At 41.8% G+C, this 18384-nt stretch overlaps 1 protein-coding gene across 1 annotated transcript in view; it reads left to right on the top strand.

The window, feature by feature from the left end:
• The first annotated feature begins 1032 nt into the window (after nt 1-1032).
• LOC138370291 (pentraxin fusion protein-like) overlaps nt 1033-18384 on the top strand; it is a 119949-nt gene continuing 102597 nt past the window's right edge. Inside the window, exons 1-3 of the mRNA XM_069334307.1 lie at nt 1033-1054; nt 1977-2130; nt 2245-2413. Coding sequence (XP_069190408.1) covers nt 1033-1054; nt 1977-2130; nt 2245-2413 — 345 coding nt within the window. The remainder of the gene's footprint in view (nt 1055-1976; nt 2131-2244; nt 2414-18384) is intronic.

Raw genomic sequence — 18384 nt, forward strand, 5'->3', positions numbered from 1 at the left:
AACCCCGAGAACCTGTTCATACAGAGCATGAACAGCATCAAAATGTGCTGACTATCGTGTGTCAGACAGACGTTTGGTTACAAAATCTTTAGGAAAAGAGGATGTCGATACATTCCAGCGATGAGTTGAACCAGCCAAAAATTAATACAGATGCTCAAAAGAATTTAACAATCTGTAGACAACACTACTGGTTTTACTCCCACCAAGTTCGCACTGTGTCCATTACAAGGGACACAAATGGCAAACTCATTGAGTTGATGAATCCGTGTTTGCAATCCAGTATATCATTCCGACAAATATGAAGCATTAATATATGACTGACTACAAAAGTTTGATAGTGAAATTTTGTTTTCCATGAGAAAATCCACAACAGTGTCTGTTAAATCCATTACTCCATGAGAAATGATGGGAATGAACATCAAGAAATTTCACAGCCTTTAATGTATCGGACAGTAAATGTCAGTTGATCTGTATGTAAGATATCTACACTTATTGATTTTGACACTTAGGGTCAAATTCACTCAGCAGTTTAAGTATACCTAAATAGTTGGCATTTTTTGTTGACCCAATAATCTGATTTTCTCCACGAAAAGGCAAACCTCTAGTGGCAAGAAAGCGAATTACAGAACCGCACGTGTCAACACTTTATGCCAATATTCCTGCTCTGAGCGATGTTGCTCAAGTAATAACGAATGTGCACTTCCAATTTCTCTATGCCTCATCAAATATGCTGTCATGCTCTTTCGATGTTTTTATCCATTTTCACGTTCTACAATAACATTGCTGTGCTTCCAGTCATTGAACCCCAATGTAGCAAAGGGAGATTCTTTTTTGGACAATAGGCGACATACAAAGCAAAACAAACGACCTTGGGATGGTTAATAGAGTAGCCATTCACGTTTTATATACATACCATTCCACAGTTTACGTTTGAACACATTGTTTTATAAATACCTTGCCTTCATATTCTCTACTCCAGCTGTTTTATACACTCTGCGTGAGTTTGAAAGGTTGCTATCATATTCTGACATGATGAAGGCCCACTATGAATCCAGTAATCTATTGTGTTTGGATCATTAATGTTCCATAGCCCCGGATATGTCTCTTGAATTGCAAACTCCATTACTGTTACAGATTTGGGTATTTCCTCTTGTAAAATGTCACCAGCAGCAGACAGGCAATAGTGGTGTCTGCTGAAATTGGATGATTGGTAGCAGGAATGGATGTAGAGGTGAATTCTATATCTGAAGGAAGAGTACTCAGCTGACATTGCAGGAGTGGAGCCACGATGTTAATTTTTGAAGTTTTCCTGTTTTATCCTACTACTCTGTAGCTCTCTTCCTCTTCTGTGCTCCACTCAAAACATTACGTTTCATTTCTTCGGAAAAGGTTATTCACATGGAAATATATATCTTAAATATTTAGTTTTTTGTCCCACACCAGGTTGTAGGGTTATATTCATAAGTGAGCGTATATATATTTTAGTTTAAACATTCAAAATTGTTAAAAGCAGAAGTTAATCATTCTGTTTCCATACTAAATATGTCCTATGCTCGTGGTGTCCCCCCCCCCCCCGGGGCAAGTGCCCATCGGTAAGACGGCGGTAAGACGGCCCTGGGCGGGACACTGACAGTTCACACACAGAGACAGTATTGGCCAGGACACTGTTCACACATAAGAGACAGTATTGGCCAGGACACTGACAGTTCACACAAGATACAGTATTGGTAAATGAACTGACAGTCAACAGTAGTGGCCAGGGTCTGACAGTAACCACAGAGACAATGTCAATGGAAAAAACTTTTTTTATCATTTCATTAGCCTTTGTTACAGATACTAGGAAGATATTGTAGGGTAAAAATAAAAAAGTAAAATCCATCGATGTTTTTACCTATATATTTGACGGTAACATTTTATTGTTTTCCATAAGGATTCTGAATTTACATTATGAACCTTAAACGTTTGATTTACCATAGAACCCTTCCAAAATACAGATGCGGCGTGCACTCTTACGGGGAAAGGCTTGGGCGTCAACGCTAGTGCCTTTACCTTTATCAGGGCAGGCACCCCAGACATGCTGATCGAAACGGCCAGAGGCAAAAACACCTACGCCAGTCCGTGTGCTTTTAAGTAAGTTTCAAAGAACTATGCATTTAATTGCTTTCTTTTGCAAACACAAAGGTTATTACATAACTATTCATCAGTCTTGTAAGATTCACAGTGATATGCATTGTTTCTCTACAGCGATACTTCGGACCTTACCGTGGACGGCAACACAACCACCTACTACCACTCAGAGCCTGGTATAGTGTTCCCCTGGTGGGTGGTGGACCTCGGCAACACCTACCTTGTTTACCAAGTGAAAATACTACCAAGACCTGGCTACTATGCATACAGGTTTCATAACATTGAGGTAGGTCATTCTGTGTATAATGTTAATAGCGTTATCGAAACTTTTTGTTCATATTTATTTTTCCAATGGCATTAAGTGGTCGCCAGACCTATCCAAGAAAACTCAGCGATGCTGATTACTTTCCAGACTTCTGTTCGATAAATACTTTAGTCAATTTGTCGACAGTGTCCTCTTATTACGTGTTGTTGCGATACTCGCTGCCCATTCTTGCCTTCCTTCGCTCGTTTTGATTCTTACTCTGTGTCGACAGATTTTTGACGTTACAGATAACGTATATTGTCAGCGAGAATATTTGTAGTTCTTTTTTCAAAGAGATATATAATTTTCCCTTTGTTCGCGGTAAAATGTTCCAGAAACTAAAATGACAGCCAAAAACAATCGTGTATCATTGAACGAATATGTGAGCAGGGGACGAGGGACGGACTAGTATATGAGAGGAGAGCAACAATACCAGACCCTGCCTCTCTTGGACTACTGCCATTGGTTTAATCATTCACAGACCTTCCAGAAGCCTTTGAGGTAAAACGCTCTACTGTCAGCCACAATTACAGCCTTATTCTGACTTAATGATTTCAAGAATTTTGAACGAATTTGGAATTTTAATTTTGAAAAATCCAAGAATGTTGAACTGCAGAAAACTCATATGTGGCAGTGGTAACTGCTGTTCTGGTCCCGGTTTCTGGTCCCAATTACAGTATGTACGGTTTCTGGTCCTGGTTAAAGTAAGTACGGTTTCTGCTCCCAACTACAGTATGTACGGTTTCTGGTTTCTGTTAAAGTGCGTACAGTTTCAGGTCCCAGAAATAATTTGAACGGTTTCCGGTCACAGTTACAGTATGTAAAGTTTCTGGTTCCTGTTACAGTATGTACGGTTTCTGGTCCCCCATTACAGCATGTACGATTTCTGGTTTCTGTTAAAGTGCGTACAGTTTCAGGTCCCAGAAATAATTTGAACGGTTTCCGGTCACAGTTACAGTATGTAAAGTTTCTGGTTCCTGTTACAGTATGTACGGTTTCTGGTCCCCCATTACAGCATGTACGGTTTCTGGTTTCTGTTAAAGTGCGTACAGTTTCAGGTCCCAGAAATAATTTGAACGGTTTCCGGTCACAGTTACAGTATGTAAAGTTTCTGGTTCCTGTTACACTATGTACAGTTTCTGGTCCAAATTATAGTATGTAAAATTTCTGGATCCAGTTATAGTATATACGGATTCTGGTCCCAGTTACTGTATGTAAGGTTTCTTGTCTCAGTTACAGTATGTACGGTTTCTGGTCCTGGTTACAGTGTATACGGATTCTGGTCCCAGTTACTGTATGTAAGGTTTCTTGTCTCAGTTACTGTATGTATGGTTTCTGGTCCTGGTTTAAGTATGTGGGATTTCCGGTCCCTGTTACAGTATGAATGGTTTGTGGTCCCAGTTAGAGTATTTACGGTTTCTGGTACTAGTTACAGTATGTACGGATTCTAGTCCCAGTATGTAAGGTTTCTGGTCCTGGTTACAGTATATTCTGTTTCTATTCCCGGTTAAAGTGTGCATGGTTTTAGGTTCCATTTACAGAATTCACAGTTTCTGGTCCTGGTTACAGTATGTATAGTTTATGGTCCCAGTTAGTAGGGAGGTTTACACAAATAGTCCCCTCCACCGGGACAATTGATGCAAAGGTAAGCATCAGCTGGCCAGGTGATTAATTAGGGGGACGTGTATTGGTGTAAGGGGTGAATTGGATAAGCTCCGCCCCCCACCTCCCGGAGAGGGTGATGGGGTAGATTTTTGGGATTAGGAGTAGGATGTGTTGTATAGGATGAGTGTGCATAGGGTGAGTAGATGTATGAGGATGAAGTTAAGTGTAAGCTCTGTCGCTGGAGGTAGTGAGTGTCAATCACGACCCACCAAAAGCCATCCCGTCTACCTGGGCATGAGAAGGACCGGGTTGAAGGTGGTGAACGACAATCAGGTTTATGTGAGTGAATTGCAGCCCTTGGTAATTGTTTCCGCAAACTTCCAGATTAAATAATTAGAGGACGTTCACCGGCGTCAGGTAAGTTTTGGAATAAAAACTCATTTCAATAGGTGTATGAGAGTTTATGGCAATCCTGGGTATCTCCTCCCTCTTCTCGGTGAGAACCGATGAGCATGAAGGTGAACCTCTCATGATGGTGTAGAAGGATTAAGCGTATCCTTTGAAATGGCTAAATACCCCATCTTTTAACAAATAGCCCTTGAAATGGGTAAACACCCATTTGAGAACTCAGTTAATTGATAATCCTCTTATCCTCTCCTTCACCCGACACCCATCCACACATTCTTGCAATCGTAAGCCAGTTCTGTGCCGGACCACCGATCGAACATTACGTTTCTACCTGAGAGATGCTGGAACAGTGAAGATCAGGATCAAAGCACGGAAGGAATTACGAATGACACCATTATAAAGAGGCGGTGGAGCTTCAAATTATGCATTAATCAAATTTTAACATTGGCAGTACCAGTTTTAGTTTTAAAACCCTTGAAATACACTTGAAATGCATAAACAACCATTTGAGAACTGAATTAATTGCTGAAAAATATAATCTTACCATCTACATAAATAATAATGTAAATGTTCGTTTGTTCAAAATCGCTAATCTCCGAAAGTTCTTCACCGATTGCTTTGAAATTTTTACACAATGTTTCATTCGCATCCGTGCAGGTTTTTATATACTTACTATATAGATGTCACGACTGTGACAGGAAAAAACTTTTTTTTAAACTGTGTTTTTCATGTGAGGGAAATCTTCGAAACCTCTTTACCAATAGCTTTGAAACTTTGACACACCGTTGCATTCGAACAGGCGCATGTTTTAATACCTATTATATACATGCCTCACCTGTGACAGGAAAAAACATTTTTTTTTTAGGAAACAGCGCCATCTGTTGGATGTAAGTGTAACACAAGCTGTAATCTCCAAAAGTTCTTCACAGATTGCTTTGAAATTTTGACACATTTCATTTGAATATGCATGTGTTTTTATATACCTACTATATAGATGCCACACCTGAGACAGGTAAAAACATGTTTTTTTCTGAAAAACAACGTCATATGTTGGACGTAAAAGCAACACAAGGTATACTAAATATGTTACAATTCCATTTCAATGTTTCCAATTGCATTGATAAATTAAATTTTTATAGATTTCGATTTATTTTCATTTTGATTTAAATATTTTGTGTGACATTGAATTGGAATTGAGCTATGTTGTTTACCATACCGTTCATTTCTTAAGTATAAGTATAGATGCCACAGTTGTGACAGGTAAAAATATTCCTTTTTTTAAGAAAGTGTTATCTAATGCACGTAGGAGCAACACATGGTATACTAAATATGTTACAATTCCATTTCAATGTTTGCAATTGCATTGACAAATTGAATTTTCATGGATTTCGATTTATTTTCATTTGTATTTAATTATTTTGTGTGACATTGTGTTGGAATTGAGCTGTGTTTTTTACTATACCGTTCATTTTGTGAGTACATTATATTTTTTTATTTTTTCATTGTTTTTATATCGTTTTTAACTGTTTTTCTTTATTTCAGTGATGGGAACATCAGATCATTTGATGTTCCCAATTTTCTGATGCGAACATAGGTTCATTTGGGAATGCATCGCACGAGGGAGTGGGGAATGGCAGAGAGGGCGAGGGGACAGGGATGGTGGAGACGAGGGGACAGGGAAATGGAGAATGATGACGAGGACAACGGGACAGGAGATTGGGGAATGGTGGGGAGGACGAGGGGACGGGGGAGGGAGGGAGGAGGGAATGATAAGGATGAAGAGGGGATGGGGGAGTTGGGGATGAGGGGACAGGGGAATGGAGAATGGTGGGGAGGTCAAGGGGACAGGGGAGTGGGGCATGATGGGGAGGACGAGGGGACAGGGAAGGGGAGAATGGTAGGGAGGATGAGGGGATGGGGGAGTGGGAAGTTGTTGGGAGGATGAGGGGATGGGGAAGGGGGAATGGTGGTGAGGACTGGGAGACAGGGGAAGGTTGCTGTGGCAACAGCAACGCGTAGCCGGGTACGGCTAGTATATTAATAAATAATTGGTCTTCTTGCTGGAGACTTTAAACATAGGAGTGATGAATAAGAAGTGGGATGTGATTAGTGATTTGTGTGTGTGTGTGTGTGTGTGTGTGTTGTTGTACTCACCTATTTGTGCTTGTGGGGGTTGAGCTTTGGCTCTTTGGTCCTGCCTCTCAACTGTCAATCGACTGGTGTACTGATTGACGTTAGTGACGTCAATTTGTGACATTGACATTGACAGAAGTTAGTGACATCGACTGTGTGTGTTGTGGGTTGTGTTTTGTGTGTTGTGATACATTGTCTATGTTTGTGTTGTGTTTTGTGTGTTGTGTTTTGTGTGTTGTGTTTAATGATTTGTGTGTTGCGAGTTGTGATTGCATGTTGTGAGTTGTGTTAATGTGTTGTGAGATGCATGTTTAGTTTTGACTGTAAATGACTGAGTGCACTTGTACTATTATATAAAGATAGTTATTTTACGCCTTTTTACTCGAAGCATAAGTTTATTAGTACATAAAGTTGCACATGGATAGTTTGATATTCTGTATTATTTAAATGTTGTTGGAGGCTACAACACGTATTGTCTTAGTAACTTTAATATAAACTTTAGTTCATTCATGTCTTGGAAAGTTACCTTTGACTACCTGTTTATTGAATGGAAAAACAATGTTTGTTACAGAGTGATATTTTATGCTTGAAGAATATTCTCGATGTTTAAGAAATTAACTTTGATGATTCTGAGAGTATTCTTTTACATTGATATACTATAGAGAATATATTCCTAATGTCTTTGAGAGTATCATTGGAGAATAAATATAATATGAGAGTAAAATTTTGATGAAATTTTGAGAATGTAAGGTTTCTGGTCCCAGTTAGAGTATGCACGGTTTCTGGTCCTGATTACAGTATGACTGGTTTCTGAATGTTACATTGTGTGTGTGGTTTCTGGTCCCAGATACGGTGTGTTCAGTTTCTGGTCCCAGTTACAGTATGTATGGTTTCTGGACCGGATTAAATTATTAGAGGTATCTGGTCCTAAATTAAGTATGTACGGTTTCTGGTCCAAGTTACAGTATGTACGGCTTCAGGTCTAAGTTATATTATATACGGTTTCTCTTCCCAGTTTAATTATGTATGGTTTCTGGTCCCAGTTCCAGTATGTACGGTTTCTGGTCCCAGTTACAGTATGTATGGTTTCTGGTATCAGTTACAATATTTTAGGTTTCCGGTCCCAGTTAAAATATGTACGGTTTTTGTTTCCAGTTACATTATGTTCAGTTTCTGGTCCTAGGCAGACAATGTATGGTCTCTGGTTCTAGTTACAGTATGAACGGTCTTTTGATCCCAGTTAGTGAATGGTCAGTTTTTGGTACCAGTATTTAGGGTTTTAGGTCCCCGTTATAGTACGTAAGGTTTCTGGTCCTTGTTACAGTATGTACCGTTTCTGGTTCCTGTTACATTATGTGCAGTTTCTGGTCCTAGTTACAGTATATACGGTTACTGGCCCCAGTTTCACTAAGGTTTCTGGTCACAGATATAGTTTGTATGGTTTCAGGTCCCAGTTACATTATGTACGGTTTCTTGTCCCAGTTGAAATTTTTAAAGTTGCTGCTCACAGTTACAGTAAGTATGGTTTCTGGTCCCAGTTAGAGTATGTACAGTTTCTGGTCCTGGTTACAGTATGTATGGTGTCTGGTTCGTGTAATATTATGTGCTGTTTCTGGTCCCAGATACAGTATGTACGGATGCTGGTCCCAATTACAGTATGTATGGTTTCTGGTCCCAGTTACAGTATATACGGTTTATGGTCCGAAATACAGTGTGCACATTTTCTGGTCCCAGTTACAATATGTTCTGTTTCTGGCCGCAGTTACACTATTTAAGGTTTCTGGTCCCAGTTACAGAGTGTATGGTTTCAGGTCCCAGTTAGAGTATGATGGGTCCCTGACCTCAGTTACAGTATTTAAGTATTCCGGTCCCAGTCAAAATATGTTGGGCTTCAGGTCCCAGTTACAATATGTATTGTTTCTGGTCCCAGTTACAATATGTATGGTTTCTGGCCCCAGTTATTGTGTACCGTTTCTAGTCTCAGTTACAATTGTGACGATAATCTCTTTCAAGAGAGATTGAGCCTGCTCTTCCCTACATAATTACGTCAAAATACAAGATACTATATACAAGATATGTTCACCAAGTATCGCCAAACGTTTTGCCCAGAGAGCAAATCGTACCCAGCACACCTGGCCACCACCGTAACCAGCTAACTGCTCATCCTCTGCCTGCCTGTTACTGATTGGCTGGTGTCTCGTCGCCCCTGCCCTCCGCCACCACCACAAGTCGACGTCTGGGCTGCAGTGCGCCAGTCTCGTCAGAATATCTCAGTGCTCCATGCAGTTGACATCTCTCGCTGGTAGACTAAGCCTTGGCTTTCGTGTACTAAGGGAGGTAGTAGCTCGAAGCCAGTATTCCAGCACTCATATTTTATTTTGCTATCACTGTAACTTACTTGTCTTAGCGTAACTTTTCATTTGCCAGTGATTATTCATGTTATTTTGTTTGTTGACTTGTCCTGCATATTTTTATGAGATTACCTTTATTCATGTCTTGTTTTCTAGAGTAATTAATATTTCATTGTTTATATACTTGTGTTTTGTGTGTCTTCCCATTACGTTACCACAGACGAAAGGACCAACTTTTCTCTTTTTTTTTTGTCATGTGACGAGGCCCTGCCCCTAGCTTTTGAAACAGCCGAACACCAACGCTTTACCGTCACATAACGTGGGGGCCTGTCCTAGGAGCTTCACTCAGGTACTGGTGCCAAGTAGTAAATTTATGGTAAGCGTATTTGGCTTTGGTAACGTAGCTTTTCATTATTTTTCATATTCAATTTTATTTTCATATGGTGCTGTGTGTATTGTGCATTCCGAGAGTAGCATATGGTGAAGGTGAGACAACTTTGGATTACGTGGTGACTGTAGGCCTCAGTCATTCTCTTAATTGGTCATCTCTCCCTCCGTGTTATTACTCGTGTTACCATCTTTTGTCCCTAGGATATTTCTCACATTTTCGGCAGATCATCATATTGGTACCCTGGTACTGTGGTCTGTCCCGGGTCAAGTGCACCTAATCTTCTGCAATCTGACAGTAGGAGGATAAAGAGGGCCATAGTTCCTCTCGCACGAACTTTAGTTGCTGAATTGGGACCTCAGCAGCAGTTCTCGTCACCAGTTGACACCTTGCACCCCTACACGTCGGTGAGAGATGATGATATTTACATTGGTAGGGAATTAGCCTTCTTTTTCAGAGCACAAAAGTTCGCTGATTCTGTAAGTATCATATTAATTTCAGTGGGAAAAACTTGCTTATGTCCTATAGAGACTCGGCAAGGTATGCCTACATTCTTGGACTACCAATTTTACTTTTGAGGCAATTAACTGTTTCATATGTTTTAGAAACTCAGTTTCGCTTGTTTAGTAGGATTTTCTTGCCCTTATCCTCTTACATTAGTACCGGGTACAAGATTTCCTGCGACCTTGATTTAATAATCATTTATCATCTTGAAATTAACATTAATTGTTAACGATTCCACAGGATAGGTACCAGTTGCCACGTTGTCCTGTTTTTGACATTCACCATATTACAACAGTATATTCGTTGTGCATTTATTTGCTAATTTCACCATGTTTCGTCTCCAAGCTTTCCGTGCAGATCCAGCAGGTGCAATAGGGACCTTAAGTCATGCCAAGAGGACTGAATTACAAACTCTTGCACATGAGTATCAACTACAAGTTCCCTACCAAGCCAACAAAAATGAAATACATAACCTGTTACTGGTTCATCTCTTAGAGCAAGGTAAGATAGACTCTGAAACTCACGAAACTTACTTTATTGCAGATAAAACGGATTTGACAACGATGGAACTCAAACTAGAGCTGGCCAAGATCGAACGCGAGCAGCACAGAGAAGCCCTCGAGCAACAAAGGGAAGCAGCTGCCTTACGAAAGGAAGAAAAAGAACCTGAAATCGCCCTCAAGGAACGTGAAGCTGCCATAAGAAAGGAAGAACAAGAACGTGAAATCGCCCTCAAGGAACGTGAAGCTGCCTTGAGGAAAGAAGAACAAGAACGTGAGGTTGCAATACTCCGTGAGCGGGAACGAGTACAGCTTGAAACAAAACAACGCCAATTGGAGATGCAACACGAACATGACAAACAACAAGCAACTCTGGCTATGGAATGTCGTCAACTAGAATTTGCGTTGGAAACTTCACACCTCGCTCAACGCCAGCAAGCTACCACCAATCTTCCCGTCAGTTTCAATATATCACATGCAAGTAAGTTAATGCCACCATTCGTAGAAACAGAAGTTGATGTGTTTTTCACCACCTTTGAAACCCTTGCTAATCAACTTAGTTGGCCTGCCGACCAATGGGCAACCCTTCTCAGAGTACATCTTACAGGTAGAGCTGCAGTTACACTCAGTACTTTGGCGTCTGAGAATGACTACCAGACTCTGAAACAAGCAGTGTTGGACGCCTACCTTCTCTCCACCGAAAGTTATAGAAGGAAATTCCGTGACCACCTGAAGGCAAGTACCACTACCTTTCTCGAGTTTGCTAATACCAAAAGGAGATATTTTATGAAATGGCTGGAAGCAGCACATGTCTCTACCTTTGCAGAACTCGTCAACCTCATGCTAGTTGAAGAATTCTTGAGGCGTGTGCCGCCTCCTGTCCGTCTATATTTAGCAGATAAAGAAGAAACCGACTACCTAAAGTGTACTAAGTCGGCTGACACTTACAGCCTCATCCACCGGCTGACACCAGAACCATCTTCCAGTAAGAAGTCGTGGTACAGTTACGAGAAAGTGAGTACCGATCAAGCTGGCTCGCAATTTTACTGTAAGTATTGTAGACTCTATGGACATACCATAAATAAATGTGGTAAGTCTCAATACAAAGGAAACACCGAAACGCCAAAACCCAAACAGACTCCTCCTAAGTCCGGTAAATCTGTGATGAATGTTGGTGTTCATGTTAATGACCTTTCTCTTTTCAGTAAACACCTGTAAACTGGAACTGTCTCTGCCAACGGTTCAAATCCGGAGGGACGTTTCAAACTGAAGATCTTCAGGGACACAGCGGCTCTTCAATCGATTATTTTGAAGTCGGCTGTGCCCAACATCGCCTACACCGGAGAAACTGTCTTCATCACTGACCTCACTGCTACCACTCCTTATCCTCTCGCCAGAGTCCACCTGGATTGTCCCTTCGTGAGGGGAGAAGTCCAAGTCGCCATCAGGGAAAAGCCTTTTCCCATGCCTGGAGTGCAACTTCTCCTGGGCAACGACTTGGCAGAAGACCTGCAACCGACCAACCTGATCGTCATGGACAAACCCCAGGTGTGTACCTCTGTGATGGATAATCCCATTTTTGAATATGTTCCAGCAAAGGTTCAAGAGAGTGATGAAGTTTCTCCTCCGGTTTTAGTGACCACCCGTGCACAAGCTGCACGACCAAAGCCAGCTGACTCTACTGCTACCGCTGTCCCTCAAGACCCTCAGAAACTACCCCCGAATCTGACCAAGTTGGAGTTCCGTAAGTTATCTGACCAAGTTGGAGTTCCGTAAGTTACAAAGGGAAGATCTTACCTTGACACCATTATTTTTCCAGGCTGAGACTCAACCTGACAGTATTCCTGGGTTCTTCCTAGAGAACGAGTTGCTCTACCGCAGATATAAACCCAGTAAACTGAAGGAGGAGGACGATTGGGCCAACGTCGAACAACTAGTGATTCCTGCCAGCCTGCGGCCCACTATTCTACACCTGGCCCACGGAGCACTCTCCCACTACGGATTTAACAAGACCTACCATGGAATCCGTCAAGACTACTACTGGCCAGGTATGGTAAATAGCGTCAAACAGTGTCATACATGTCAGATGGGAGGTAAACCGAACATCTCTATTCCCAGAGCACCACTAACTCCCATACAGGTTCCTGCAGAACCTTTCCACAGACTTATTATAGACTGTGTTGGTCCTTTACTTCGGACCAGTTCAGGTAACGCCTATATCTTAACCATCCTGTGTCCTACCACCAGATTCCCCATAGCAGTTCCAGTAAAGAACATTACGGCTGCTACAGTTGTGAAACACTTATTGAAGATCTTCACCCAGTATGGATTTCCAAGGGAGGTTCAGAGCGACTGTGGCACCAATTTCACCAGTGATCTCTTCAAGAGGACACTGGAAGAGTTCAACATCAAACAGGTATTGTCCAGCCCCTATCATCCTGCTTCACAGGGTTCTCTTGAGCGTAGTCATCAGACTATTAAAGCACTCCTGAAGAAGTTTTGTAATGAAACCTATAAGGATTGGGATAAGCAAATCGACCTAATAATGTGTATCTATAGAAGTCTTCCCAATGAGTCCCTAGGAGTATCTCCTTATGAGATGCTCTACGGACGTAAGTGCCGTACTCCCCTCAAGGGTTTCAAAGACTCTCTACGAGATGCCACCTTCAGTGAGCATCAGAATGTGCCCCAGTTTCTTCAAAACCTACAACACATTCTAGAGAGGGTCCGCAGTTTTGCCCAAGATAATCTATTGAAAGCACAGGAGAGGATGAAGACTCATTACGACCAGACCAGCAAAGTAAGGAAATTTAAACCGGGAGACTTTGTACTTGCTTATTTCCCTATCCCAGGTTCTCCTTTACAAATAGGTTTTCAGGACCCTACCGCATCAAGGAGTGCAGAAACAACCATAACTACGTTCTAGAGACTCCAGATAGGCGGCGGAAGACCCAGATGTGCCACGTCAACCTCCTGAAGCTATATAACGGTACTCCTCCCACTGTCATGATTAATTACTCTTCATTTAAAGAGCCATACATCCACAGTGAGACCTTCCTTGCTTCTCCTCCCGAAAGCACTGACAACGAGTCGGCGCTTTCTAATTCGGAAATCCTAACTGATCTTCCCAACTATTTTCAGGACAATCATAGTGCACCTCTCATCAAGATCTTCAAAGAACATCAAGAGTTGTTCCGAGATGATCCCCAAGAGTGTAATGTTACCCAGCACGACATCCAACTGCTCCCTGACACCAGGCCGATTCGTCAACCCTTCTACCGAATCAGCCCTAGCAAGAAGGAAGTCATGCGTGCTGAGGTGCAGTACCTCTTGGATCATGGACTGGCTACACCTTGTGAGTCCCCCTGGGCCTCACCCTGTATCTTGGTGCCAAAACCCCAAGGTAAGGTGAGACTGTGCACGGATTTCCGTAAGTTAAATAATGTGACTGTCAAGGATGCATACCCCTTGCCAAGGATAGATGACATTCTTGACACCATTGGTAATGCCCAGTACTTGTCCCAAGTGGACTTGCTTAAGGGGTATTACCAAGCGTGTCTAACAGAGCGAGCCAAAGAAATATCTGCCTTTATCACTCCCTTCGGACTTTTCAGATATGAACGCCTTCCTTTCGGACTATGTAATGTCCCGGCCACCTTTCAGAGAGCTGTCAACCGCGTCATCCAGGGCTTGGATAACACCTACGCCTATTTGGATGATATCGTCGTAGCATCCAACACCTGGAGCGAACATCTGCTCCAGTTGCAACGACTGTTCGCCAAGCTCCTGACAGCCGGCCTCACCATCAACCTGGGCCAGTCCACCTTCGCCAAAGGTAAAGTGCGTTATCTGGGTCATGTAATTGGGAGTGGCAGCCTAGCTCCGTTAGACACACACACTCAAGCCATCCAGCATTATCCACAGCCTACCACCAGGAAGCAGCTCCTGCACTTCCTTGGTCTTGCCTCCTACTACCGTAGGTTTGTGAGAAATTTTAGTACAGTCGCCACACCATTAATCATTTTAACCAGTCCCAAGCAACGGTATAATTGGACCATGCAGCAAACCGTTGCTTTCGAACAACTCAAATTCCTCCTCTGTTCTAATCCCATTCTCGCCTCGCCAGATATCACCAAGTCTTTCGTCCTTCATGTCGACGCCAGTGGTACCGGCATCGGTGGTGTCCTGATGCAGCAACGAGGCGAGGAGGTTCTACCTGTCAGCTACTACAGCTACAAGTTGAAACCCCACCAGAGGAACTACAGCACTATTGAAAAGGAGCTACTCTCCATCGTCCTGAATCTCCAGCACTTTGCTCCATACCTACAAGGTGCCAGGTCTACCACCATCTTCTCAGACCACAATCCTCTCCGCTTCTTACATCAAGCCCAATTCACTAACCAGCGTCTTCTACGATGGGCTTTATATCTGCAAGATTTCAACCTGGAGATCCGCTATATCAAGGGTTCTGACAACATCATAGCCGACGCCCTCTCCAGAGTCTATGAAGTAGAAGCAACTCCAACTATTACTCCACCACATGAAGACGTAACTTCTTCCAGAACCGCAGGCTTCGGGGGAGAGTTGTGACAATAATCTCTTTCAAGAGAGATTGAGCCTGCTCTTCCCTACATAATTACGTCAAAATACAAGATACTATATACAAGATACGTTCACCAAGTATCGCCAAACGTTTTGCCCAGAGAGCAAATCGTACCCAGCACACCTGGCCACCGCCGTAACCAGCTAACTGCTCATCCTCTGCCTGCCTGTTGCTGATTGGCTGGTGTCTCGTCGCCCCTGAGCTCCACCACCACCACAAGTCGACGTCTGGGCTGCAGTGCGCCAGTCTCGTCAGAATATCTCGGTGCTCCATGCAGTTGACATCTCTCGCTGGTAGACTAAGCCTTGGCTTTCGTGTACTAAGGGAGGTGGCATCTCGAAGCCAGTATTCCAGCACTCATATTTTATTTTGCTATCACTGTAACTTACTTGTCTTAGCGTAACTTTTCATTTGCCAGTGATTATTCATGTTATTTTGTTTGTTGACTTGTCCTGCATATTTTTATGAGATTACCTTTATTCATGTCTTGTTTTCTAGAGTAATTAAAATTTCATTGTTTATATACTTGTGTTTTGTGTCTTCCCATTACCTTACCACAGACGAAAGGACCAACTTTTCTCTTTTTTTTGTCATGTGACGAGGCCCTGCCCCTAGCTTTTGAAACAGCCGAACACCAACGCTTTCCCGTCACACAATATATAAGGTTTCTGGTCCTGGTTACAATATGTACTGTTTCTGTTTCCGGCTAAAGTATGTACGGTTCTGGTCCCAGTTACAGTATTCACGGTTTCTGTGTCTGGTCCCAGTTACAGAATGTAAGGTTCCTAGTCCCAATTAGATTATGTAAGGTTTTTTCTCCTGGTTACAGTATGTACGGTTTCTGGTCGCTGTTATATTATGTGCCTTTTCTGGTCCCAGTTGCAGTATGTACAGTTTCTGGTCGCAGTTTCAGTATGTATGGTTTAAGGTCCTAGTTACAGTATGTGTGGGAAAAACCTGCTGGGATTGATATAAGAGGAGACTACTAGAGACTTGGACTGAACTAAATTAAAAAATTACTGTCTGCAAATTAATTCCAAGAATCTCTACCTAGGGTCGTAAATCCTAGCTCCTCTTTTCCTAATGATAGATTGTGGGCTGTAAGGGACAGGTGGGATGAATGGATTAGTTGATAGAAGTTCCAGTCCACCTGTAGACAGGGATCTCACATCAGCTTGTATATTATACAAGGATAAGATTTGATAAATTCAGTTATATGACTGAACACTGGCTCTGTTTAAATCAGAGATTTAAACATACATAGTCTAACCTAGCACCATAACTAACAGCCAATAGGTTCTTATACTATAAACAAATTAAATTGCAAAAGTATAATAAATGACTTTAAATGTAGTCTAAGCACTTAACTAAGCACTAGATATTATTCAATTAAATGAACTTGTATGATAACTTATAAATTAACTAAGCAAGCAATTGTTAACTTTATTTATATATTCAAATATATATGCAGACATATTCAATTTATATGATTATGTAGTCAGCTTGACTGAATCCTTTTCCACACAATGGACGCTCATGAGACTTTATTTACGCATTGCGACTGAATCTTTTCCTGACAACTGGACACTCATGAAGTTTAGTGCCTGGACAAGGACCTGCTGCTCATCTACAATATTAATAAACTTACTGAAATGTGAGGCTTAGTCTCGCTTTTTAACCAACAGACAGATTTATAGGATATTAAAGTCACACAAGCATACAATTGGCCAATCATATACCAAAATAACCTTCAATATACTTCTCTGCCAGTCGGGGTGCCTGTCTGACAAGGTGCCAGACTGATTAACTCTCTCTTGTTGAGTTTAGGCACGATATTTTGTTTCAGCATTGCTGTATGATGTACTGGTAGCGTTGCTACATGATTGACCCTGCAGTTGCAGAAGAATGATAGTTGCTGAAGATTAGGAATGAAGGTGGTGGAAACCGTGTCACTATGAGCTCCACTATACACTCCTATTTTATATAAATGTTCTAGGATTTTCCTTGTAGATATTGTCCAGGTACTCCCCCAATTCTAGAGAGTGTTCACTGGTGATAAAGATATTAGATAAGGTGTCCATGAGCTGGTAATGTTCGCTAAGGATCCGTCACACGTGTTCACAGTTGTCAACAAACGCGTGGTCCCGCTGGGCTCTCGTGGACGCTTCTGACCCAGATCCCTTCCCATGCTCCCCGAGCACGGAAGTCTTCTATGAATATTGATTGATTATTTTTACAGTCTAGACTTATGATTGAGATAAGCTGTAATTATAATATAATTTGATATAGGATATAAAGATTATAAGTAGTACTTGATAGTACCACTGATTCTTATTAAGGATTCGATTTTTATCCCTACTGGATATTGAATCAATGTTCCCATAATTTTTTAATTTTAAAATCCTTCTAGAAGTTTCTGGATCCATAAGAGATCATGCACAAAGTCACGTAGGCATCTATAGGGCCCTATGTGTACGGGATCCAAGTGGCATTATCTTCTAGGATCAAACTGTATAATGAATCTATAATGATTCTGATATGATTTTAGATATGATTTTGATATGATACAGAAATTATACATTTCTTAGATGATAATTAGATATGGTGGGCAAAAATTTCCCACATCTTCCAGAGGGAGAGAACTGGCACAGAGTCCAATACTAAGGACAGTAGTAACCAGCTGTATTTATTTACTCTCCATCGGATTCATAATACAAGTGCAAATTTTGCTTGCACTTTTGTGCTGCTGTCCGTTGTGGACGATTGTGTCTGTTAGGAGTCTGTGGGTCATGTGGAGTTAGAGTGTCTTGAGGTCTCTCAGGATCTAACTGCAGCTGGCTCACTGATTCCATGTGGATGAGTTTGCCCAATGTCTTTAGGGAAGTTGTTCCTTTAGACAGGATTTTGACTATTCTCAAAATCCCCTGGCTATCTGGATGGACTGAGACAACTTTACCTAATGGCCAGTCAGCCCTAGGGCCATCACTGTCTACCAAGACAATATCGCCAGGTTGGAGAATAGATATATTATGTGGGACATTGGCCCCATAGTGATGTTCTCGTAGAGATGTAAGATATTCTTTTGTCCAAACATCATTCCATTTTTGGATTATGCTGGACATATGCTTATACCCCTGAACCAACTCGCTCTGACCCACATATGAGGGATCTCTGATCTCACCATCCACTAGAGATGGTACTGGAGTCAGAAGTCTTCCATACATTAGGTGTGCAGGACTTAATGGCTCATGTTGAGTAGGATCATCAGAAAAGTAAGTCAACGGCCGGTTATTCACCCTTGATTCTATTTCCGTGATTACTGTCTGGAGTTCTTGAAGATTGATTTTCTGACGGTGTAGAGATTTTCTCAAGGATCTTTTAACAGTTCCTATTAACCGTTCATAAAATCCTCCGTGCCATGGGGCTCTCGGAGGGAAAAATTTCCATCTGCAATGACGCTG

Source organism: Procambarus clarkii, chromosome 31 (assembly GCF_040958095.1).
Source record: "Procambarus clarkii isolate CNS0578487 chromosome 31, FALCON_Pclarkii_2.0, whole genome shotgun sequence".
NCBI lineage: Eukaryota > Metazoa > Arthropoda > Malacostraca > Decapoda > Cambaridae > Procambarus > Procambarus clarkii.